This window comes from Symphalangus syndactylus, chromosome 16 (assembly GCF_028878055.3).
Source record: "Symphalangus syndactylus isolate Jambi chromosome 16, NHGRI_mSymSyn1-v2.1_pri, whole genome shotgun sequence".
In the NCBI taxonomy this organism is placed as follows: Eukaryota; Metazoa; Chordata; class Mammalia; order Primates; family Hylobatidae; genus Symphalangus; species Symphalangus syndactylus.
The window spans coordinates 61,126,580-61,152,617 of NC_072438.2; the positions used below are offsets into that span (position 1 = coordinate 61,126,580).

At 37.6% G+C, this 26,038-nt stretch overlaps 1 protein-coding gene and 1 pseudogene across 6 annotated transcripts in view; one reads left to right on the forward strand and one right to left on the reverse strand.

Annotated features, from left to right (window-relative positions):
• TMEM267 (transmembrane protein 267) overlaps nucleotides 1-25,650 on the forward strand; it is a 36,638-nt gene extending 10,988 nt beyond the window's left edge. For 5 of the 6 annotated variants that reach the window (XM_063619522.1, XM_063619521.1, XM_055245674.2 and 2 more), the window contains exons 2-3: nucleotides 16,225-16,610; nucleotides 23,701-25,650. In XM_063619522.1, coding sequence (XP_063475592.1) covers nucleotides 16,299-16,610; nucleotides 23,701-24,036 — 648 coding nt within the window. In that variant the 5' untranslated portion in view covers nucleotides 16,225-16,298 and the 3' untranslated portion in view covers nucleotides 24,037-25,650. Of the gene's footprint in view, nucleotides 1-13,476; nucleotides 13,550-16,224; nucleotides 16,611-23,700 lie in introns of those variants that run through there. The other variant, XM_063619523.1, reaches the window with a different exon arrangement.
• LOC129465104 (uncharacterized) lies at nucleotides 24,178-24,311 on the reverse strand (annotated as a pseudogene).
• Nucleotides 25,651-26,038: the final 388 nt, after the last annotated feature.

The window sequence follows — 26,038 nt, forward strand, 5'->3', positions numbered from 1 at the left end:
CTGAGACGATGGGGTTTTCTAATTATACAATCATGTCATCTGCAAACAGAGACAATTTTACTTCCTCTTTTCCTAATTGAATACCCTTTATTTCTTTCTCTTGCCTCATTGCCCTGGCCAGAACTATGTTGAATGTACAATTAAGTTATTATTGACTGTAGTTACCCTGTTGTGCTATCAAGGACTAGGTCTTACTCATTCTTTCTTTCTTTTTTTTTTTTTTTTTGAGACGGAGTCTCGCCCTGTAGCCCAGGCTGGAGTGCAGTGGCGTAATCTCGTCTCGCTGCAACCTCCGCCTCCTGGTTTTGAGTGATTCTCCTGCCTCAGCCTCCTGAGTAGCTGGGATTACAGGTGCACGCCACCACACCCAGCTAATTTTTGTATTTCTTGTAGAGACAGGGTTTCACTGTGGTGATCAGGCTGGTCTTGAACTCCTGACCTTGTGATCCACCCACTTCGGCCTCCCGAGGTGCTGGGATTACAGGTGTGAACCACCACGCCTGGCCTTCTATTTTTTTTAGTACCCATTAACCATCCCCACCTCCGCCTGCTGACTCCCCACCACCCTTCACAGCCTCTGGTAATGATCCTTCTACTCTCTATGTCCACGAGTTCAATTGTTTTGATATTTAGATCCCACAAATAAGTGAGAACATGTGATGTTTGTGTTTCTGTGTCTGGCTTATTTCACTTAGCAAAATGTACTCCAGTTACATCCATGTTGTTGCAAATAACTGGATCTCATTCTTTCTTATGGCTGAATAGTAGTCCATTGTGAATATGCCCCACATTTTCTTTATCCATTCATATGTTTTTAGACACTTAGGTTGCTTCCAGATCTTAGCTATTGTAAACAATGCTGCAGCAAACATAGGAGTGCAGATATGTCTTTGATATACTGATTTCCTTTCTTTTCAGTGTATACCCAGCAGTGGGATTGCTGGATCATATGGTAGTTCCATTTTTAGTTTTTTGAGGAACCTTGAAATTGTTCTCCATAGTGGCTGTACTAATTTACATTCCCACCAAGAGAGTTCAAGATTTCCCTTTTCTGCACATCCTTATCATCATTTGTTATTGCCTGTCTTTTGGATATAAGCCATTTTAACTGGGGGAGATGATACCTCATTATAGTTTTGATTAGCATTTCTCTGATGATCAAAAATACTGAGCACCTTTACATATGCCTGTTTGCCATTTCTATGTCTTCATTTGAGAAATGTCTATTCAAATCTTTTGCCCATTTTTTATTAGATTATTGTATTTTTTTTCCTATAGAGCAGTTTGAGCTCTTATGTATTTTGGTTATTATTCCTTTGTCAGATGGATAATTTGCAAATATTTTTTCCCATTCTCTGTGTTTTTTCTTCACTTTACTGATTGTATCCTTTGCTGTGCAGAAGCATTCTAACCTGATGTGATCCCATTTGTCCATTTATGTTTTGGTTACCTGTGCTTGAGGGATATTGCTCAAGAAATTTTTGCCACACCAATGTCCTGGAGATTTTCCCCAATGTTTTCTTGTCATAGTTTAATAGTTTGAAGTATAGATTTAAGTTTTTAATCCATTTTGATTTGATTTTTGTATATGGTGTGAGATAGGGGTCTACTTTCATTCTTCTGCATATAGATATCTAGTTTTCCCAGTACCATTTGTTGAATAGACTGTCTTTTCCCCAGTGTATGTTCTTGGCACTTTGTCAAAAATTAGTTCACTATAGGTGTGCAGATTTGTTTCTGGGTTCTCTATTCTGTTTCATTGGCTGATGTGTCTCTTTTTATGTCAGAACCATGCTGTTTTGGTTACTGTAGCTCTGTAGTATAATTTGAAATCAGGTAATGTGATTCTTCCAGTTTTGTTCTTTTTGCTTAGGATAGCTTTGGCTATTCTGGGCCTTTTTTGGGTCCATATAAATTTTAGGATTTTTTTTTCTGTTTCTGTGAAGAATGTCATTAGTATTTTGATAGGGATTGCATTGAATATATGGATTGCTTTGGGTGGTATGGACATTTTAACAATATTGATTCCTCCAGTCCATGAACATGGATTATTTTTCCATTTTTTGGTGTCCTCTTCAATTTCTTTCTTTACTGTTTTATACTTTTCATTATAGAAATCTTTCACTTCTTTGGTTAATTCCTAGGTATTTAATTTTATGTGTGGCTATTATAAATGGAATTACTTTAAAAATTTCTGTTTCACACTGTTCAATATTGTCGTATTGAAATGCTAGTGATTTTTGTATGTTGCTTTTGTATCCTGCAACTTTACTGAAGTTGTTTATCTTCTCTCTTTTATCTTCCCTCTTTTTTTCTTAGTCTGGCTAGAGTTTTGCCAATTTTGTTTAACTTTTAAAAAAACCAACCTTGTGTTTCATTGATCTTTTGTATTTTTTTATTTCAATTTTATTTATTTATTCTCTAATCTTTATTATTTCTTTTCTTCTACTAATTTTGGGCTTGGTTTGCTCATGCTTTTCTAGTTTAATAGTTTTAATAGTTTTCTTGTCATGTCTTTAGGTTTTTCCAAATATAAGATCATATCATCCGCAAACAAGGCTAATTTGACTTCATCCTTTCCAATTTGGATGCCTTTTATATCTTTCTCTTATCTGATTGCTCTAGCTAGGATGTCTATTACTGCTGAATAACAGTGATGACAATGGGCATCATCCTTATCTTGTTCCAGATCTTAGAGGAAAAGCTTTCAATTTTCCCCCATTCGGTGTTGTGAACATAAAATATCTGAGACAGCTCTCAATCAGTTTAGAAAGTTTATTTTGTCAAGGTTAAGGATGTGCCCGTGACACAGCCTCAACAGGCTCTGATGACATGTGCCCAAAGTGGTCAGGGTACAGCTTGCCTTTATACATTTTGGGAGTCATGAGACATCAATCAGTGTGTGTAAGATGTATGTTGGGGCTGGGCGTGGTGGCTCACATCTGTACTCCCAGCACTTTCGAAGGCTGAAGCAGTGGATCACTTGAGATCAGGAGTTCGAGGCAGCCTGGCCAACATGGTGAAACCTCATCTCTACTAAAAATACAAAAATTGGCTGGGCATGGTGGTGTGCACCTGTAATCCCAGCTACTTGGGAGGCTGAGGCACAAGAATCACTTGAACCTGGGAGGTGGAGGTTGCAGTGAGCTGAGATTACACCACTGCACTCCAGCCTTGAGGTGGCAGAGCGAGACTCCATCTGAAAAAAAAACAAAACAAAAAAGATGTATGTTGGTTCCTTCTGGAAAGGCGGGACAACTCAAAGGGAAGACTTCCAGGTCATAGGTAGATAAGAGACAAAAGGTTGCATTATTTTGAGTCATGGCCCAGCCTTTTACTAAATACACAATTTTGTCTGGCTCAGTGAATCTGCATTTTTACATAAATAGGGCAAAGGAAGCAATCAGATATCCATTTGTCTCAGGTGAGCAGGGGGAGGATTTACTGTCCTGCACCTGTGAAGCCATCAGTTTACGTTGCCAGGGTGAAATTCAATGGAACTCTTTCAGGGTAAAGATCTTGAGATCCACAAGGAATTTCCTTCTGGGCAAATTGTGAGGGAGGTATTTAGCTTTTTATCTTTGTAGCTATCTTATTTGGGAATAAAATGGGAGGCAGGTTTACCTGACATAGTTCCCAAGTTTACTTTTCTCTTGACTTAGTGATTTCAGGGTCCCGAGATTTATTTTCCTTTCACAGTATGATACTAGCTATGGATCTGTCATATATAGCTTTTATTATGTTGAGGTATGTTCCTTCCACACCCAGTTATTTTTAGGGTTTTTAAAACAAATAAATGTTGAATTTTACCTAGCCCTTTTTCAGCATCAATTGAAATGATCATATGGTTTTTGTCCTTCATTCTATTGATATGATGTATCACACTGATTGATTTGCATATGTTGAAGCATCATTGCATCCCAAGGATAAAGCCCACTTAGTCATGATGAATGATCTTTCTAATGTATTGGTGAATTCACTTTGCTAGTATTTTATTGAGAATTTTTGCATCAATATTCATCGGAGATGTTGGCCTTTAGTTTTCTTTTTTGTGTGTCTTTGTTTAACTTTTCCAAAAAACAACCTTATGTTTCGTTAATCTTTTGTATTTTTTCATTTCAATTTCATTTATTTGTTCTCTGATCTTTTTTATTTCTTTTCTTCTACTAATTTTGGGCTTGCTTTGCTCTTGATTTTCTAGTTAAGATGCACTATTAAATTGTTCATACGAAGTTCCTCTTTTTTGATGTAGGCATTTATAGCTGTAAAATTACCTGAGTACTGCTTTTGCCATATCCCTTAGGTTTTGATATATTATGTTTCCATTATTATTTGTTTCAAGAAATTTTTAAATTTCCTTCTTAATTTCTTCATTGACTCACTGGTCATTCAGGAGAATATTGTTTTATTTCCATGTATTTGTATAGTTTCCAAAATTCCTCTTGTTATTAATTTCTAGTTTTATTCCACTGTGGTCAGGGAAGATGCTTGATATTAATTCAATTTTTTTTAATGTTTTAAGACTTGTTTTGTATAGTCTATCCCTGAGAATATGCATGTGCTGAGGAAAAGAATGTATATTCTGCAGCTCTTAGATGAAATGTTCTGTAAATATTTATTAGATCGATTTGGTCTGTAGTGCAGATTAAGTCTCGTGAACCCTAAAAATTTGAAACAGGTTTCAGTTAATTTAGAAAGTTTATTTTGCCATGGTTGAGGATGCACCCATGACACAGCCTCAGGAAGTCCTGATGACATGTGCCCAAGGTGGTCAGGGCGCAGCTTGGTTTTATACATTTTAGGGAGACATAAGACATCAATCTGTAATGCCCAACTTCATTTTTACTAACCCTGTTTTTAGACTCTCCCTTTTTCCTTTAATCACTTAGCCTTGTTTCCACCTGAATGGACTCTCCCTTAGCTAAGAGAACCAGACAGACTCCATCTTGGCTCTTTCCCTGGCAGCCCCTTCCTCAAGGACTTAACTTGTGCAAGCTGACTCCCAGCACATCCAAGAATGCAATTAACCAATAAGATACTGTGGCAAGCTATATCCGCAGTTCCCAGGAATTCATCTGATTGATAACGCCCAAAGCCTCGCGTCTATCACCTTGTAATTGTCTTAAAGCCCTTGCACCTGGAACTGTTTACTTTCCTATAACCATTTATCCTTTTAACTTTTTGCCTACTTTACTTCTGTAAAATTGTTTTAACTAGACATCCCCCCGACTCCCCTTCCTAAATCAAGGTATAAAAGTTAATCAAGCCCCATCCTCGGGGCCGAGAGAATTTTGAGCGTTAGCCGTCTCTTGGTCGCCGGCTAATAAAGGACTCTTAATTCGTCTCAAAGTGTGGCTTTTTTCTAACTCGCTTGGGTACAACAAATCAATATGTAAGGAGTACATTAGTTCCATCCAGAAAGGCAGATACAGCTCAAAGTAAGGCCCCCACCACTGAGGGCTTCCAGGGCACAGGTAGGTGAGAGACAGATGGTTGCATTCTTTTGAGTTTATAATAAGTCTTTCCCAAGAAGGCACTCAGAATATGTATCTATCTCTGCGAGCAAAGGGATGACTTGAATAGAATGAGAGGCAGATTTGCCCTGAGTGGTTCCCAGCTTGAAAGGACCCAAGATATTTTCCTTTCACAGTCTGATGTTTCTTTGTTGATTTTCTGTCTGGAAGATCTGCCCAATGACAAAAGTGGGGTGTCAAAGTATCCAACTATTATTATATTGGGGCCTATCTCTCTCTTTAGCTCTAATAACATTTCCTTTATATATCTGGGTGCTGCAGTGTTGGTTGCACATACATTTAAAATTGTTATATCCTCTTATGGAAATTACATCTTTGTCATTATACAGTGACCTTGTCTCTTATACTTTTTGTCTTGAAATCTATTTTGTTTAGTATAGGTATGGCTATTCCTGCTCTTTTTTGGCTTCCATTAACATGGAATATCTTTTCCCATCCCTTTACTTTCAGTCTATGTGTGTCTTTATAGGTAAAGTGTGTTTCTTGTAGGTAACAGATCAATAGGTCTTGGTTTTTCTTACATTCAGCCAGTCTATGGCTTTTGATTAGAGAGTTTAGTCCATTTATATTTAATGTTATCATTAATAAGTAAGGACTTACTCTTGCCACTTTGTTGTATATTTTTTTGGTTGTTTTATGGTCTTTTCTTCCTTCTTTTTTTTTTTTTTTTTTTTTTTGAGACAGTGTCTCTCTCTATTGCCCAGGCTGGAGTGCAATGGCACAATCTCAGCTCACTGCAACCCCCACCTCCCAGGTTCAAGCAATTCTCCTGCCTCAGCCTCCCAAGTAGCTGGGACTACAGATGTGTGCCACGACATGCAGCTAATTTTTGTATTTTTAGTAGAATTGGGATTTCACCATGTTGGCTTGGCTAGTCTCAAACTCCTGACCTCAAATGATCCACCCATCTTGGTTTCCCAAAGTGCTGAAATTACAGGCATGAGCCACTGCATCTGGCCTCTTCCTTCTTTCTTTCCTTCCTGTCTTCCTTTAGTTAAAATGATTTTCTCTGGGGATGGATTTAGTTTCTTGCTTTTTATTTTTTGTGTATTCACTGCATGTTTTTTTGGTTTGAGGTTATTATGAGGTTTGTAGATACTCTTACAACCCATTATTTTGCCTGATAACAACTTAACACTGTCTGCATAAACAAATAAACAGCAAAAAGAAAACTAATAAAAACTCTGTTTTAACTTCATCCCACCCGCCTACTTTTTCACTTTTTGTTGTTTCTATTCATGTCCTATTGTACTATGTCTTGAAAAACTGTAGGCATTATTTTTCATTGGCTCATCATTTATTCCTTCTACTTAGGATAAGAGTAGTTTACATTCCACATTTACAGTATTATCATATTCTGTTTTTGTGTGTACTTACTATTACCAGTGAGTTTTGTACCTTCAAATTATTTCTTATTGCTCATTAACATCCTTTTCTTTCTGACTGAAGTTCTCCCTTTAGCTTTTCTTATAGGACAGATTTGGTGTTGATGAAATCCCTCAGTGTTTGTTTGTCTGGGAAAGTTTTTATTTCTCCTTCATGTTTGAAGGATATTTTTGCCAGATATGTTATTCTAAGATAAAAGTTTTTTTTTCCTTCAGCACTTTTAAGATGTCGTACCACTCTCTCCTAGCCTGAAAAGGTTTCCACCGAAAAGTCTGCTGCCAGATGTACTGGAGCTCTATAGTATGTTATTTGTTTCTTTTCTCTTGCTGCTGTTAGGATTGTTACTTTATCCATGACCTTTGGGAGTTTTATTATTAAATGCCTTAAGGTAGTCTTCTTTGGGTTAAATCTGCTTGGTGTTCTACAAGCTTCTTGTACTTGGATAGTGATATCTAAGTTTGAGAAGTTCTCTGTTATCCCTTTCAATAAACTTCTACCCCTATCTCTTCCTCTGTCTCATCTTTACGGCCAATAACTATTAAATTTGCTTTTTTAAGGCTATTTTCTAGATCCGTATGTGTGCTTCATTGTTTTTTATTCTTTTTTCTTTTGCCTCTTCTGACTGTATTTTCAAATAGCCTAGCTTCAAGCTTACTAATTCTTCCGCTTGATCAGTTTTGCTATTAAATGACTATGGTGCATTTTTCAGTATGCCAATTGCATTTTTCAGCTCCAGAATTTCGGCTTGATTCTGTTTAATTATTTCAATCTCTTTGTTAAATTTATCTGATAGACTTCCTTTTCTGTGTTATCTTGAATTTCTTTGAATTTCCTCAACACAGCTATTTTAAATTCTCTGTCTGAAAAGTCACGTGTCTCTGTTTTCCAAGATTGGTCTTTAGTGCCTTATTTAGTTTGTTTGGTGAGGTCATGTTTTCCTGGATGGTGTTGATGCTAGTAGATGTTCTTCAGTGTCTGGGAATTGATGACTTAGGTATTTATTGTAGTCTTCATTCTTGGGGCTTATTTGTACCCGGCCTTCTTGGGAAGGTTTTCCAGATATTTGAAAGGACTTTGGTGTTATAATCTAAGCTATATCTGCTTTAAGGGGCACTCCAAGCCCAGTAATGCTGTGGTTCTTGCAGACTCCTAAAGGTACTGCCTTGATGGTCATGGACAAGATATGGGAGAGTTCTCTGGATTACCAGGCAAGGACTCTTGTTCTCTTCCTTTACTTTCTCTCAAAGAAAGATTCTCTCTCTGTGTTCTGAGCCACCTAAAGCTAGGGTGAAATAACGCAAGCACCCCTCTGGCCACAACTACCATGACTGTGCTGGGTCAGACCTGAACCCAGCATGGCACTTGGTCTCACACAATGCCTGCTATATTCACTTCCTGGCTACTGCCTATGTTTGCTCTAGGCCCTGGGACTCTACAATCAGCCAGTAGCAAAGCCAGCCAGGCCTATGTCCTTCCTTTCAGGGCAGTGAGGTCCGCCAGGCCCTGGGTGGGTCTAGAGATACCATCTGGGAGTCAGGGACTAGAGTCAAAAACCTTAGATGTCTACCTGATGTTCTATTGCACTGCAGCTGACCTGGCACTCAAACCACAAGATGCAGTTCTTCCCACTTTTCCCTCCCCTTTCCAAAGACAGAGGAGCCTGACTCCATAGCCACCACCACCCCAGGTCGCAAAGAATACTGCCAGAACACTGCTGATGCCCCTTAAGGCACAAGGTCTCTTAAGTCAGTTTGTGGTGGATGCTGCCTGGCCTGAGACCCACCCTTTAGGGCAGTGGGCTCCTCTCTGGCCCAGGGCAGGTCTAGAAATGCCATCCAAGAGTCATATCCTGGAATCAGGAACCCCAAGAGCTCACTTGGTGCTCTATCCTCCTATGCCTGTGCTGGTACCTAAGGTGAAAGACAAAGTCCCCTTTAGTTTTCCCTCTGCTTTTGTCAAACAGAGGGAGTTTTTTCCCATAGCCACCACAGCTGATAATGTGCTGAGTCTCACCTGAAGCCAGCAAGTCTCAAGAGGCTCACGCAAGGCCGTTGATGTAGTACCTGCGTATCACTGCTGGTTTTTCAGGTCCCAAGGGCTCTTCAGTTAGCAGGTGATGAATGCTGCCAGTTTTGGGTCCTGTCCTTCAAGGCAGGGGTTTCCCTTCTGGCTCTGAGTATGTCTAGAAATGACATCTGGGAACTAGGGCCTGGAATGGGGGCCTCATGACTCTGACCAGTGTCCTGTCTTGCTGTGGTTGAGCTGTTATTCTCCTCAAGCAAAAAGAAGGGGTCTCTTTTGGAGCCTCAAGATGTGCAGCATGGGGTTAGGTGAGGGTGATGCCAGGGCGCCTTTGGCTGCCCCAGCTGGGGGTCTCAGTATGTCATGTGCCCACCCAGTCGACTGTCTCTGGGCCTAGTTCAGCTCTAGGACTCACCTAAGGGTGAGTAGTAGTCCTTAAGGCCTGCACTGCCTTTCAAGTTTACCTGGAGACAGAAGGCACTGTAGCCCTCAGTGGCGAGGTTTGCAGAAACTCAAATTTGGACCAATGGAATGGGCATTTTCCCTCTGGCTTGGGCTAATTTAAATGCTCCTTCCATGGCTGGACATCAACTGAGTTTAGTCTGGTTTTCCTTTCTGCTCTAACAGGACAGCACTGAGTTCAGTGCCTCAAAACTGCTGTGTTCTCCCTCCCTCAGTGCCCAGAGATGCTCTCTGCCCCCACTCTGCCACTTCTAGGGTGTAGAGGAAGGGTGGCGTTAGTGATTCAGGACTGTTTTTGCTTTTTTGTGTTTGTTTTTTAATCTCTTCTGTGCCTCTTTCAGTGGTGTGAAGTTAAAACCAGGTACTATGAGTCTCACTTGATTTTTGGTTCTTATGAAGGTGTTTTTTTTTCTGTGTAGATAGTTGTTGACTTGTGTTTGGGGATGATTGGTGGAGCCTTCTATTCTGCTATTTTGCTCTGCCTCCCTAATTCAAATATGTGGTTAACTTTTATGGGGTTTCCATGAACATTTGAAAAGAATGTGTACTGCTTATAGCAGGAGTCCCCACCCCCAGGCCATGGACCAGTACAGGTTCGTGGCCCATTAGGATCCAGGCCACAAAGCAGGAGGTGAATGGCAGGCTAGCAAGTGAAGCTTCATCTGTGTTTACAGCCACTCTCCATCCCTCACATTACTGCCTGAGCTCCACCTCCTTTCAGATCAGTGGCAGCATTAGCTTCTCATTGGAGAGCGAACCCTATTGTGAACTGCACATGCGAGGGATCTAGGTTGCGTGCTTCTTATGAGAATCTAATGCCTGATGATCTGTCACTGTCTCCCACCATCCTAAGATGGAACTCTCTAGATGCAGGAAAACAAGCTAAGGGCTCCCACTGATTATACATTATGTTGAGTTGTGTAATTATTTAATTATATATTACAATGTAATAATAATAGAAATAAAGTACGCAATAAATGTAATGCACTTGAATCATCCCCAAACCATCCCCCTCCCCAGTCCATGGAAAAATTGTCTTCCACAAAACTGGTCCCTGGTACCAAAAAGGATTGGGACCACTGCTTCATAGCGTGTGAAGTTGTACACCTGAGTATAAAATAAAATTTATAAATTATATTATTCAGATTATGCCTTTTATCGACCACTTAATTTTTTACTGCTGTGTTGTTTGACATGTAAGCATCCTCTTACCCCATAGAACTTTACTGTGATGTGAATATGTTATCCTTTTAAGTTCTAATTAATCATTTTTACCTTGAATTCTGTGTTTGCAGTTAATATTACCATTCTACTTAATTTTGTTTGTATTTCTTAGACATATTTTCTCATCTCTTTATTTTCTATATTGTTAAGACTTTTTGTTTGAGGTGTGTTGTTTTGAACAATAATTTAGTGATGTTTTCTTTTGCCCCAATCTGATTATGTTTGTCTCTTTATAGAGAAATTTAACACATTCACATTTGTTGTGGTATTTGTATTTTATTTGGTCCCTATTGCTTTTTGCAGAGTGGAGGTGAGCTGCAGGGAAGTAAGGTTTTCTTTTTTTTCTTTTCTGTCTTGCTGTATTGATCAAATTTTCTTTATTTGTCTCCCTTCCTGCTAGAGATTGAGAAGTTCTACTGCTCAGTTTCCCCTACCCCCCAAAATCATACATGGGTGTATAATTTCTAGGGCAAAACTTTTAAAATTCACAGTTGCCACATAGGTGCCATAATTTAGCTATGCATAGAATGCTGCAGCCTATGATCTTTTTCTCTCAGAGTTCTGTAAATGTTACCTCACAATATTCTGACATTTAGGGTTGATGATAATCACATTCTCTTTCTTTTGAAGATAATTTTTTTTTGGACATAGAAACTCTAAAGGTTTTCTCTTTATTTTTGGAAATTTTTTTTCAATGCCCAACTCTGTCTTATATTTTCCCCTTAAGCTTTGGAAAAATTCTTTGCAAATGTTCTCATTTACTAATTTTGATGTTTGAAAGATTCACGCCACTGTGCATTGCTTCAGTGCAGAGTAGACTTTGCATTGAGTTTTTATTTGGGTAATCAACTTTTTCATTTCCATAGTTTCTTGTTTTCATATTTCTCCTTTTTTACAAAAGCCTGCTGTTTTATAATCAATGAAGTGTACCTTCCTAACTTTTTAACATCTTTGTTGGAGTATAATTGACATGTAATGAACTGTATATGTTTAAAATATACAGTTTGATATGTTTTGACATACGTATGAAACTGTGAACCATGGAACTATCACCACAGTCAAGATAATGAACATATGCGTCCCTTACCAAAGTTTCCTTATGCTCCTTTTTAATCATTCCTGCCTCTCCTGTCTTCAGGAAACCATGGATCTGCTTTCTGTCACTATAAATTAGTTTGTATTTTGTAGAATTTTAAATAAGTAGAATTATACTATGTACTCTTTTTAAAAGCATATTTCTAGGCCAGGTTCAGTGGCTCACGCCTGTAATCCCACCCAGCACTTTGGGAGGCTGAGGTGGGAAGATTGCTTGAGGCCAGGAGTTGCAGACCAGCCTGGGCAACATGGTGAAATCCCATCTCTACAAAAAAATTTAAAAATTAGCCAGGCATGGTGGCCTGTGACTGCGATTCCAGCTACTCAGGAGGCTGAGGCAGGGGGATCTCATGAGCCCAGGACGTAGAGCCTGCAGTGAGCCATATTCACACCACTGTACTCCAGCCTGGACAACAGAGCAAGACCCTGTCTCAAAAAATAAAGAAAGAAATAATTTTTTAAATTAAATAAATAGAAATGGAAACATATAGCAAGGCATGATGGCTCATGCCTATAGTCCAAGCTACTCAGGAGGAGAGGTGGGAGGATCACCTGAGACTAGGAGGTCAAGGTTACAGTGAGCCAAGATCAAGCCACTGCACTCCAGTCTGGGCAGCACAGTGAGACCCTGTCCTCAAAATAAATAAATTTAATAAAAACATTTCTAAATGAAAATTTTAAACATAGAGAAAAATATAATGAACTACAGAACATCTATTACCTAAATTTATAATATTTGTTGGTGGTTCATTTATTTAATTGTTAAAAATAAATTGACTTTATTTTTAAGTTTTTGTAAGTTTTTTTAGTTAATAGACTTTATAAACTGATATGGTTTGGATTTGTGTCCTCACCCAAATCCCATGTCAAATTGTAATCCCCAGTGTTGGAGGAGGGGCCTGGTGGGAGTTGACTGGTTCATGGGGGCAGATTTCCGCCTAGGTGTTCTCATGATAGTGAGTGAGTTCTCACGAGATCTGGCTGTTTAAAGTGTGTAGCACCTTCCACTTTACTCTTCTACTCTGGCCATGTAAGACGTGACTCCTTCCTCTTTACCCTCCGCCATGATTGTAAATTTCCTGAGGCCTCCTCAGCCATGCTTCCTGTACAGCCTGCAGAACTGTGAGCCAATTAAGTTTCCTTTCTTTGTAAATTACCCAGTTTCAGGTAGTTCTATGCAAGAACAGACTAATACATAAACCTAAACAGTAGTTTTAGGTTTACAGAATAATTGAGCCAATATTGAGCATCTTATAGATGCCCTTTGCCCTGCATACATTTTCCCCATTATTAACATTTGCAATAGTGTGGTATATTTGATACAAGTAGGGAACCAATATTGATATGTTATTATTGACTAAAGTCCATACTTTACATTAGGGTTCATCCTTTGTGTTGCACAGTTCTGTGGGTTTTAACTGTGTAATTTTTGTTTGTTTGACTTCTTTCACTTACTATAATCATTTCAAGATTCATTCATGTTTTTATGTGTATCACATGTTTGTTCCTTTTTATTCCACCTTTTGTTTATTCACATGTTTGTGGACATTTGAGTTGTTTCCAACTTGGAACAAATTCAGATAAAGCTGCTATGAACATTCATGTGTAAGCCTTTGTGTACACATATGCTTTTGGGAAAATACCTAGAAGTGGAATGACTGGGTTATATGGTAACAGTACGTTTAACTTTCTAAGAAATTGGAAAACTGTTTTTCTAAAATAGTCATACTGTTTTTTATTCCAACCAGCAGTGTATGAGTTCTGGTTGCTCCACGTCTTTGTCAACATCTAGGATTGTCAGTCTTTAATTTTAGCCATCTTAACAGGTGTGTGATATCTCATTTTTAAAATTTGCATTTCCCTAATAATTAATGGTGATGAACATATTTCTTATACTTATTGGCTATCTGAATATCATCTATGGTAAGGTACCCATTTTCACATCTTTTGTCCATTTTTGTATTGGTTTGTTTTCCTATTACTCTGTTTTGAGAGTTCTTTATATATTGTGGATGTAAGTCCTTTATCAGATGTAAGATTTAAAAATTGTTTTTTCTTTCTCTTGACATTGTCTTTCAAAGACCAGAAGCTTTTAATTTTGATAAAGTTCAACTTACCAATTTTTTAATGGATCAAGCTTTTGGTATTGTATCTAATAACTCTTTGTGTGACCCAAAGATAAAAAAATACTTTATGTTTTTTTTCCAGAAATTTTATCTTTTTATGTTTTATTTACATTTAGGTTTGTGATTCGAGATAATTTTTGTATATGGAGTAAGATATAGATTCAGGTTTATGATTTTTGCATATGGATATCCATTTGTTCTCACACAATTTGTTTAAAAGAATATTCTTCCTCCATTGATTTATCTTTGCACCTTTATCAAAAATTAATTGATCAGGCTGGGCATGGTGGCTCATGCCTGTAATCTCAGCACTTTGGAAAGCCAAGGATCACTTGAGGCCAGGAGTTCGAGACCAGCTAGGAGTTCGAGGCCTCTCTAGAGATAGGGAGACCTTGTCTCTTTGAAAAAAAAAAAAAAAAGCATGGTGACACACATCTGTGGCTCCAGCTACTCAAGAGACTGAGTTAGGAGGACTTCTTAAACCTGGGAGGTAAAGGGTGCAGTGAGCCATAACTGTGCCACTACACTCCAGTAAAACTCTGTCTCAAATAAAAAAAAAAAAACTGGCTGGGCATGGTGGCTAATGCCTGTAATCTCAGCTCTTTGGGAGGCTGAGGTGGGTGGATCACTTGAGGTCAGAAGTTCGAAACCAGCCTGGCCAACATGGTGAAACCCATCTCTACTAAAAATACAAACAAAATTTAGCCAGGCATGGTGGCGGGCACCTGTAATCCCAGCTACTTGAGAGGCTGAGGCAGGAGAATTGCTTGAACCCAGGAGGCGGAGGTTGCAGCAAGCCAAGATCACGCCACTGCACTCCAGCCTGGGTGACAGAGTGAGACTCCATCTCAAAAAATAAATAAATAACTAAATAAAATTGACTAGGTATGTTTGGTTCCATTTCTGATCCCACTCTGTATTCTGTTTTGTTGGTCTGTATGTCTGTCATTATACCAATACTACACTGTTTTGATTACTGTAGCTTTTTTTTTTTTTTTAAAGACAGGGTCTCTGTGTTGCCCAGACTGGCATGCAGTAGCACGATTACAGCCCACTGCAGCCTCAACCTCTGGGGCTTAAGCGATCCTCTCACCTCAGCCTCTCAAGTAGCTGGGACTACAGGCATGCACCACCACGCCTGGCTAATTTTTTGTTATTTGTAGAGACAGTGTCTCTCTATGTTGCCCAGGTTGGTCTCGAGCTCCTGTCCTCAAGCGATCCTCCTGCCTCAGCCTCCTAAAGTGTTGGGATTACAGGTGTAAGCCACTGTGCCCAGTCTGCTGTAGCTTTATAATGAAACTTAAAATAAGATGGTATAAGTAGTCCTCCAACTTAGTTTCTCTTTTTCAAAATTGTTTTATTCTTCTAGGTCCTCTGCAGTTTTAGAATATATATAATGAGCTATGTATAGCTTTTATTGCAGAATAGAAGTTGAGTTATTATCAATAAATCAGTTATTCTTTAGTCTCAGGATTAAAATAAAACAATGTAGAAGAAAAAACTTCATGTGTCACACTTTAGATAGACAGATATTTTCTAGCTAGGTAAATAATGTCAATATTCTGTGCCACGTGAGAACTCAGCATAGAATTATGATTGCATTTTTATATCAGTTAAGGTTATTTGGTTCAAGGCAACAGAAATGTAAAGGGGATTTATTGGGAAAATGCTGGGGTAGCTCATTGAAGTGGAGGGGGAGCTGCAAGATCTAGGGTAGCTCTGAGAACCTTTAGACATTGGACATAAGTACTCACTGTCGTCATGATTCTATTAGCGTTTCTCCTTTGTGCCTCTCTGGGATTTTATTTTCCTAGGCTATTTCATGTAGTGGAGCCCATGGCCTCCAAGAAGAGGAATTTTCTCTACCACTAAGACAAATTTTGGAAAGGAATCTGATTGGCTCAGCCTGGGCCACTTTCGTTACTAAATTAGTCACCATTATTAGGGAAATGGAAAACTGTAATTGGCGAGCTCTGGAGTTTAATGTGAGAAAGTTTTCCCAAAGGAAGGGATTACTGTTGTCTGAAGTACGGAAAGTAGTTGTTGGGTACACAAACCCAGTGGATATTCACCACCATGTACTACACACAGCTGAGAGATAGAACTATTTGATGACCTTAAAGCAATAGATTGCAGTTGGTGGGCTTTCTGAAATTCTCCTTGATACATACTATGTACCCTGTTTTTCCTAAAAAAAAAAAAAAAGAAAAACTATTCTCCTTGGGCTATATGGCATATTATATGTAACATGTAAAAGTTGCCAGTATTTACATCTTGGTTTTATATTTGTGAAATTATTGCTGATACTGTTTTGTTTAAATATTATGTGGTAGTCCATAATCTTCATTCATATTTTTCTCTACTTTCTCCTTTAGGGTGCTGGAAATGTAAACAAGAATAGACTGTTCATTCCTGATGGCTTTTAGTCTATACTAACATATTGTTTGTCATGGCATCCGAGACTGAAAAGACCCATGCTTTACTGCAGACTTGTAGCACTGAATCTCTTATTTCCAGCCTTGGTCTGGGGGTATTTTGCCTCGTAGCTGACAGACTTCTCCAGTTTTCCACAATTCAGCAAAACGACTGGCTTCGTGCTCTCTCAGATAATGCAGTACATTGTGTAATTGGCATGTGGTCATGGGCGGTAGTCACTGGAATCAAGAAGAAGACTGACTTCGGAGAAATCATTTTAGCTGGATTTTTAGCCTCTGTTATTGATGTAGACCACTTTTTTCTAGCTGGATCCATGTCTTTAAAGGTAAAAAGCATAGGCTTAATTTTTCTGATCTTTAATTTCCTTAGCACTATTTTGCTGATCTTTACAGCATCATTTAGAACTAGAGAAGATTTGTCTTAAAATAGGAAAGCACATTCATTTAACCTTTTTGACCACTTAGTACTTCCCTAAAGATGCACACAGACATGTTGCTAACCAAATTATTTGCCATCACAAACTGCTATGGATTCACATAGAGCAAAGACCCACGAACTGTACCTAAAGAGTTCGGTGCTGGCTTACAGAGGATGTGTTTAGGCAGGTCTTGAAGAATGTATTAGCAAACCGGTTTAAATTAACAGGGGTGATTCTCAAGGGTGTCCTGGTTCTTTTTGTATCAGTGTAGTTTCTTCAGGAGCACACTTAACATTTCCCCCTTATTCTTTATGTTTTACAGTTAGTATACAGCTCCTAAGTACTCCATAAAAGTTGAATAGCTTTAAGATGATTCCCAGTCCTGAGGAATGACTTGAACAGATTAATTCTCCCAGTCCCTTTTGGGGCGAAAGGCATGTATTTCAACTGGACTGGCTAGAACACAGTCCCTTGTGGAGAAATTGAGGAATTTCACTGAGGCATTCAGGAGTTCAGTTATATAGTTCAGAAATGAACTAAACTTAAAATGTTGGTTCAGATAATATTTTCTAAATGTCAGAAGATTTGCCTACGTTTTATGTGTTTATGATCTATAAACATTTCAGGAAAGAAATCTAAACTCATAGAGCAAGGACTTTCTGTTTCATTCACCCCTGGCCTAGAACAATGCCTGGGTTACCTAGTAGATATTCAGGAAATATTTGTGGAATGAATGAGAAATATTCACTTTTTCCTATTATGCATCAAGTACCAGGTATTTCTCAGAAATTGTTTCACTTATTTAGAAACTTAATCAGTAAAGAATCAGTAATTGCTAATTAAAGACAAACTTTTGTGCTATAAGTAGAGTTAGCATAACATTTTGTTTAAGATTGAAATGAGAAGACTTGAGTTTGAATCCTGGTTGTTTGGTGTTAGTAGAGTACTTTTCTTTTTTTTAGTTTTTTTTTAATTTTTATGGATTTAGGGCCACAAGCACAGTTGTATAATGTGTATGTATTGCATAGCGGTAAAGTCTGAGCTTTTAGTGTACCCATCACTCTAATGCTGTACAAACAGTATTTTATCTCTCACCTCTTCTCACTCTCCCACCTCTTGGAGTCTCCAATGTCTGTTATTCCACTCTGTATGTCCATGTGTACCTGTTGTTTAGCTCTCGCTTACAAGTGAGAACACACGTGGTTTTTTACATTCTGTTTCTGCATCATTTCACTGAGGATAATGGCCTCCAGTTCCATCCATGTTGCTGTACAAGACATGATTTTATTATTTTGTATGGGCAAGTAGTGTTCCATGGTGTGATTATATATCACATTTTATCCAGTCATCCACTGATGGACACTTAGGTTAATTCCATGACTTTGCTATTGTATATAGTGCTGCATAATCATACAAGTGCAGGTGTCTTTTTTATATAATGATTTTTTCTTTTCTTTTCTTTTTTTTTTTTTTTTTTTTGAGATAGGGTCTTGCTCTGATGCCCAGGCTGGAGTGCAGTGGTGTGATCACGGCTCACTGCAGCATCAACCTCTTGGGCTCAGGCGATTCTCCCACCTCAGCCTCCTGAGTATCTGGGACCATAGTCACACGCCACCATGCCAGGCTAATTTTTAAAAAATTATTTGTGGAGGCAGGGTCTCCCTATGTTGCCCAGTCTGGTCTCAAACTCTTAGGCTCAAGTGATCCTACCTCCTCAACCTCCCAAAGTGCTGGGATTACAGGCATGAGCCACTGTGCCTGGCAATGATTTATTTTATATAATAACTTATTTTCCTTTTGGAAAATATTCAGTAGTGGGATTGCTGGATCAAAAGGTAGTTCTATTTTTAGTTCTTTGAGAAATCTCCATACTGTTTTCCATAGAGGTTATACTAATTTATATTCCCACCAACAACGTATAAGTGTTTCTTTTTCTCTGCATCCTTGCCAACATCTGTTGGTTTTTGACTTTTTAATAATAGCCATTCTGATGGTATGTGATGGCATCTCATTGTGGTTTTAATTTGCATTTCTCTGATTATTAGTGATATGGAGCGTTTTTTCATGTTTGTTGGCTGCTTGTGTGTCTTCTTTTGAAAAATGTCTGTTCATGTCCTTTGCCCACTTTTTGATGGGGTTATTTGTTTTTTTCTTGTTGAGTTATTTGAGTTCTTTGTAGATTCTGGATATGGGCCCTTTTTCAAATGAACCCTACTTTCTCCCATCCTGTAGGTTGTCTGTTTACTCTATTGATTATTTCCTTTGCTGTGCAGAAGCTCTTTAGTTTAATTAAGTTCCCTTTACTTCTTTAAGTTTTAATTTCTTCATCTGTAATATGTGGATTATAACATTACTTACCTTGTGGGGTTGTTGTGAGGATTAAGTAAGCATGATAAGTGACATGGCCTGATAAATATTAACAGTAAATGGGCCGAGTGCAGTGGCTTACGCCTGTAATCTCCCAGCACTTTGGAGGCTGAGGCGAGATCAAGAGATCGAGACCATCCTGGCCAACATGGTGAAATCCCGTCTCTACTAAAAATACCAAAAAAAAATTAGCCGGGCATAGTGACAGGTGCCTGTAATCCCAGCTACTTGGGAGGTTGAGGCAAGAGAATTGCTTGAACCCGGGAGGTGGAGGTTGCAATGAGCCAAGATCATGCCATTGCACTCCAGCCTGGGCAAGAAAAGTGAAACTCTGTCTCAAAAAAAAATAAATAAATAAAATAAATGTTAGAGATTGGGATAAGCTATGAAACATTATAAAATATGTGATTCATAAATGTATTCATCTAGAATTTATTCTATTATAATTTTTAAAAGCATTTAGGCTGCATAACGTATTTATCCTTTAATTCACTTAGAAGCACTATTGTTAAAAATATGAATTATAGAGTTAGACAGACCCAGGATCAAATCCCAGCTGTGCCACTCATTAACTGCACAGTATGGGGGAAGGAACTAGCCTCACTGCCTCAGTTTCCTCTGCTATAAAATGCTACTTACCATATAGAGTTGTTATAAGGATCAAATGAGATAGTGCACATAAAGTACAGCATAGTGCTAGTATTAATCATTATTTTTGAATTAAGTATTAAAATATTTTACATCCACCATAAGGTGGTATGTGATTATCAGTAATAAATATCAAAACTGAATAAGTATTCATGACAGTGATCTATTTTTACTTCTATGATAATTCCACTTTCTTTCCTTATTCACTGTTTTTCTATTAGTAAAAAAATCAAAGGCCAGGCACAGTGGCTCATGCCTGTAACCCCAACACTGGGAGGCTGAGATGGGAGGATCACTTGAGGCCAGGAGCTGAAGACCACCTTGGGCAACAGAGCAAGACTCCATCTCTACAAAAAATAAAAAACTAGCCAGGCATGGTGGTGTATGCCTATAGTTCCACCTAATCAGGAGGCTGAGGCAAGAGGATCACTTGAGCCCGGGAGTTACATTGAGGTTACAGTGAGCTAAGATTGTGCCACTATACTCCAGCCTGGGCTTTGAGACAGCACAAGTCTCTGTCAAAAAAAAAACAACAACAAAAAAACACTACATTGACATTTTAGAAATCAGCCAACAACAAGAATTTCCAGTTTCTTTTTTAGCAGCTATTAATAGAAATAGATGTTAATTCACAAATAAGAGTATGAAGAATCAGTATGGCTGTAAACATATCCCGAGCATAACTCAACATCAGGTTATTGCTTTCTTGCAAGTAGTGATTACCATAGGCTCCTTAATCCCATCCTGTTGAAAATGTTGTACTTCCTATTAAAGGTGTCACCAGTCTTTCCAATCAGTTCTATGATTTATATTTTACTAATATGGATTATAAACTAAACCTTTATTACTATAGTACATAAAAGTGCTTTTGTTGGGGGGAGAAATCTGATGCCAGTGTAATACTATTGCCTTTGGAAGTTATTTTATCTTTTGCGTGGAGGGCTTAAAAACTGTTCTTTTATCATTATTACCGTAATAGCTCTACTAAATTGTCTCGAAGCTTATCATTGAGTCAGTTTTTTAAGATGGGTTCTTTTAATATATTCGCGTTTTTATTTTTGGTTTTCTTGGATCATAGCTTTAAATACAAGTTCCATTCTATTTCTTTGTTTTTCTTCTTTAGGGACTTCAGTTATACGTATGTTGTTTCTTTTTGCCTGTATTCTGTTTCAGCTATTTGCCACCTGACTGTTTTTACTTTTTTCCTCATATCATTTTTATTCTCTTGGTTGGTTTCCTGCATTTTTTCTTTTCTTTTCTTTCTTGAGACAGAGTCTTATTCTTGCCCAGTTTGGGGTGCAGTTGTGCGATCTCAGCTCACTGCAAGCTCTGCCTCCTATGTTCAAGGGATTCTCATGCCTCAGCCTCCTGAGTAGCTGGGATAACAGGCATGCACCACTATACCCAGCTAATTTTTGTATTAATTTTTTCAATGTTCCTTATTAAACTTTCATTTGACCTATTCTCCCTTGGATACATTGCAATATAGTCATTTATTAGATTGTTTTTGTTTTTTTCCATACTGAGTTTAATCAGTTATTATCTTTTTTTAATCTATTTTTTTCCATTTTTGAATTTCTTATTCAAGATTTTTTATTCCCCATATGGTTGTTTGAGATTTAATTTAGTTTGGAGTCTTGTGATATAATTTTCTTATGTTTTATGTAGTTAAAAAAAATTTGTTTTTTTGTATTTGTTACTAGGAACAGGATTCAAGAAATGGTTCTTTTTTTTTTTTTGAGGGGGGGCGTTGTTTTTTAGACAGAGTTTCACTCTTATCGCCCAGGCTGGAGTGCAATGGTGTGATCTCAGCTCACCGCAACCTCCACCTCCCAGGTTCAAGTGATTCTCCTACCTCAGCCTCCTAATTAGCTGGGATTACAGGCATGCACCATCATGCCCAGCTAATTTTGTATTTTTAGTAGAGACGGAGTTTATTCATGTTGGTCAGGCTGGTCTCAAACTCCTGACCTCAGGTGATCAGCCCACCTCAGCCTCCCAAAGTGCTGGGATTACAGGTGTGAGCCACCCCACTTGGCCTGATATTTTTATTCTGTTTTTTATTTTCCTCCTATACTAGCTTTTTATAGATTTGTTCTATTTTATCACTTTATTTCATGATATTACTTGATTCTTTATTCTAACACATTCTTGGTTAAGTCAGTGTTAGTAAAAGGACCGATGATGAACTTAACATATTGTGGATATAGAATTTAAAAACAAAGGTGAAGACAAAAGTAGAATAATAATACAGAAATGGTACATGTTCTGATGAAGTAGAAGTAAAACAAAATATGGAGGAGAAGGCAGGGAAAGAGGAGCGTAAAATAAACTCTTTGATGTTCATACCATAGGTGAGAGGTAAAGAATACTCGTTTGAGGAGAGGGTTTACAGGATTCCTTGTTCAAGGGTGGTCTGATTTGACAGTGGGACAAGGTACAGTCTCTTTAATAAGTAACTTTTTTTCATGTGGTCGGAACATTGTCTGATTTTTGTTTGTGTTTTTTGGACAGGAAACTACATTTCTTCCTTTTACTACTTCTTTTCCTTTTCACCATCCAGTCTCCAAAGGGTGTCTCTCCCTTTCTTACCATCATCTCCCCCAGAATCAATACCTTTCAGAGTCTTGAAGGTCCACTTTTAAGTCCTTTCCCTGCAGTTAGTGCTCTGACCTACTAGGACACTCTTCAGTATTTTCACACTTAAGCTGAACTTCCTAGTGGTAATTTTAGATCAATCTTAGGTTTCCCCTCTTCTCTCTTCAATATAGTTTTTCCTGACTTGGATGGAAGTGTGAGAGAGAGAACCCACTGATTTGGTGTTTATTTTAATACTTATGGGTAATTTCAAATATGGGCATTCTCTGGCTTCTGTTTATGCTGAGGGTTTGAGATTTTGTGTAGTTTTATTTCTCCTTCATGTTTTGTAATACTTTTAGAGGATATGTGCGGAGATTCAGATTTAGACAATCATAACTATCCTCAGCTTTATTTTTGTTTAGGGATTATCTCGCTGCAAATTAGTCTTTAAAGCAGGTGGGAACAAAACCCTACTCATGAATCATTCAGGGATTAAGCCTGAAATTTTTATTGGTTCAGATATTGAGTATACATTTTGGTAGTGGTTTAGAAATTTACTGAAGTTTGCCGGGCATCATGGCTCACATCTGTAATCCCAGCATTTTGGGAGGCCAAGGTGGGTGGATCACCTGAGTTCAGGAGTTCGAGACCAGCCTGGCCAACATGGTGAAACCCCGTCTCTACTAAAAATACAAAAATTAGCCGGGCATGGTGGCAGGTGCCTATGATCCCAGCTACTCGGAAGGCTGAGGCTGGAGAATTTTAACCTGAAAGGCAGAGATTGCAGTGAGCTGAGGTTGTGCCACTGCACTCCAGCCTGGGCAACCGCGCAAGACTCCATCTAAAAAAAAAAAAAAAAGAAATTTACTGAAGTTTATTTAACTCAATTTTAGAGTACGTGTTTAAAATAATATAATTTTTCTAAATGTTGTAAATAAATTCCAAAAGTGTTTATAGCTAATATAAAATGGATATAATAAAAATATTTCCCTCTTTTGCCTTGACCAAAGAATATTTTATTTGGTTGTGAGATATTTTTTACAGTGCTTTTAGAGGCCCTGGGTAATTATATAAAACTGTAAATTACACAAACCGTACACTTAGATTATAAATTATGTTCATATTGTGAATTTTCTAAGCAAATAATGGGAAACTTAAAAAATTAATCTCCATATTCCTGAGACCTTGATTTTATTTTTAATGTAAAGGATATCCTGCTCACACTTTTATATTCTTTTATATATATATATAATTTTGGTATATGTATTCTGAAGTGGCATAGAACATCTGTCTTTTGCATGTCCAATAGACTCGGGAAAATATTTTAAAAGATTAAGAAGCATGTATAAAATTTTGTTTTGCTAGAAAGGAAATGATACTCGCTATTACTTTGCTCCCTCAGGCTGCTTTGACTCTTCCACGAAGACCTTTCCTTCACTGTTCTACTGTGATACCCATTGTGGTTCTGACCCTGAAATTTACTATGCACCTTTTTAAGCTCAAAGACTCATGGTGCTTTCTTCCCTGGATGTTATTTATATCCTGGACTTCACATCATATCCGAGATGGGATTCGTCATGGTTTGTGGATATGCCCATTTGGAAAAACTTCTCCTTTGCCATTCTGGCTTTATGTAATAATCACATCATCTTTACCTCACATCTGTTCATTCGTTATGTATTTAACAGGAACCAGACAAATGATGTCTTCAAAACATGGAGTTCGTATTGATGTCTGAGGTAACCACACGGCAGTCTTAGAGAAGCAAATGGCTCAGATGATGATAATTAAGAGTAGCCAACATTAAAGTTAATTTTTAAAAATACAGTTAGGTGTTTACATTATTTACTTATTATAATTCTGGAATCCTCTTGCTCAGGAAGCATGTACAACTTTTTAAAAAATTATACTTGTTATTATTCTACTTCTCTCTTCTATGACAACTCTAGTGCAATATTAGAGTTTCATTTATTCCACACACACTTGATCTTAGCCAAAAGGCCGAGAAGCGATCATTTATTCCACGATATATTTTTATTGTTTTTTTCTGTGTATCTGGCTTTACTAGTAGTTCTTTTAGATTAACATCCAGTTCATTTTCTGGAAATATACCTGGAATTTAGTCCATTTCCTAATGAAAAACAGCTCAAATTTTAGGGTAACTAGTTTGTAAAGAGTTAACATTATATTTGGATCCAATTTTCTTGAGATATTGAAATAGTGAAATCACCAAATAAATGATATGAATCATTTAACTATACAAATGTATAGTTAATGCTAACATGTATTTATTTTCATATATGTTGATCCTGAGTGAAATTTAATTTGCAGAATGCTTTATGAGTTATGATTACTGGCAAAACCTTCAGAACACTTGTGACACATCATTATAATATCCAGTAGCTAACATTAGATCTAGCTTATTATTTCAGAAATTAATTTAGGAAATAATTATTAAAACATGTTGGCTACAGTAACACTTTACTGAAGTAGTATTTTTTAGTATCTCTAGCCTAGAATCTCATGTGTCAGTTTTAACTGTTTTGAAAAACATAACTAAATGTAATATTTGTTAATAAGTAACATTAACAAAATATTGATATTGGGATCATAACCATAACATTTGAATTCATGCAAAAAAAAGACCAGAAATGTCATTTCAGATGTAAATTCCTGAATGTACCATTAAAATTGTTTTAGTTGCTATCAGTTTGTTTATATACTATTTTATATACTATTCTATTTTACTCTGCCTGATACTGAAAGACAGCATATATTTTTTTCAAAATAAAGTTTTAGGAAATTTGCTTTTTCCTTTTTCTTTCAGGTTGATCTTCTATTAAAATGATTCCTCTTTATTAGAGAAGGAAAATTTAGTTGCTATACATCTTATATTTGCACAGTTTATTAAAATCCGTGCCCTAAAGGTACCTGCTTTTCTCTGTGGCATATATGGCACCTGCTGTCTTCAGATTTTCTTACAGTTTTGTGATTTATAATGCTAGTGATTGGTGCCTTATTCTCTGAGGAAAGATGGAGGGTTCATAAAGCAATGCCTTATCCACAGCAGATTTTCTTGTATATCAAGTTAAACAGAATTCTGTAAATTATTATGAAGGTTCAAGCTCTTTAGGGGAGTTTTTTTTCTTGTTGTTAACAAATTGGTTGCAATCTATTATATTTTGCAATTGATTAGATACTACAGTCTACTTATTTTTCAAGAGTAATTATTGTATAAGTTTGGTTGGTATAATGGTAAATATTATATAGTGGGGGAAAATTTGATTAGAGTTTTTTTTAAGCATCTGACTTCAGAAACCCATGGAAATAAAGTCTGTATCTTGTGTAACAATTCCTGACTAAATTGCAAAACCTATTCTACTTTTTCTTTCTTCATATTAAACAAATAAATATTATTAAAAATATAGGGCCTTATTTAAGAATGCTACATAGCGACCAGACGCGGTGGCTCACGCCTGTAATCCCAACACTTTGGGAGGCCGAGGCAGGCAGGTCACTTGAGGTCAGGAGTTTGAGACCAGCCTGGCCAACATGGTGAAACCCCGTCTCTACTAAAAATACAAAAATCAACTGGGCGTGCTGGTGCGCACCTGTAGTTTCAGCTCGGGAGGCTGAGGCAGACAATGGCTTGAACCTGGGAGGCAGAGGTTGTAGTGGGCTGAGATGGGGCCACTGCACTGCAGCCTGGGTGACAGAGGGAGACTGTCTTAAAACATAAA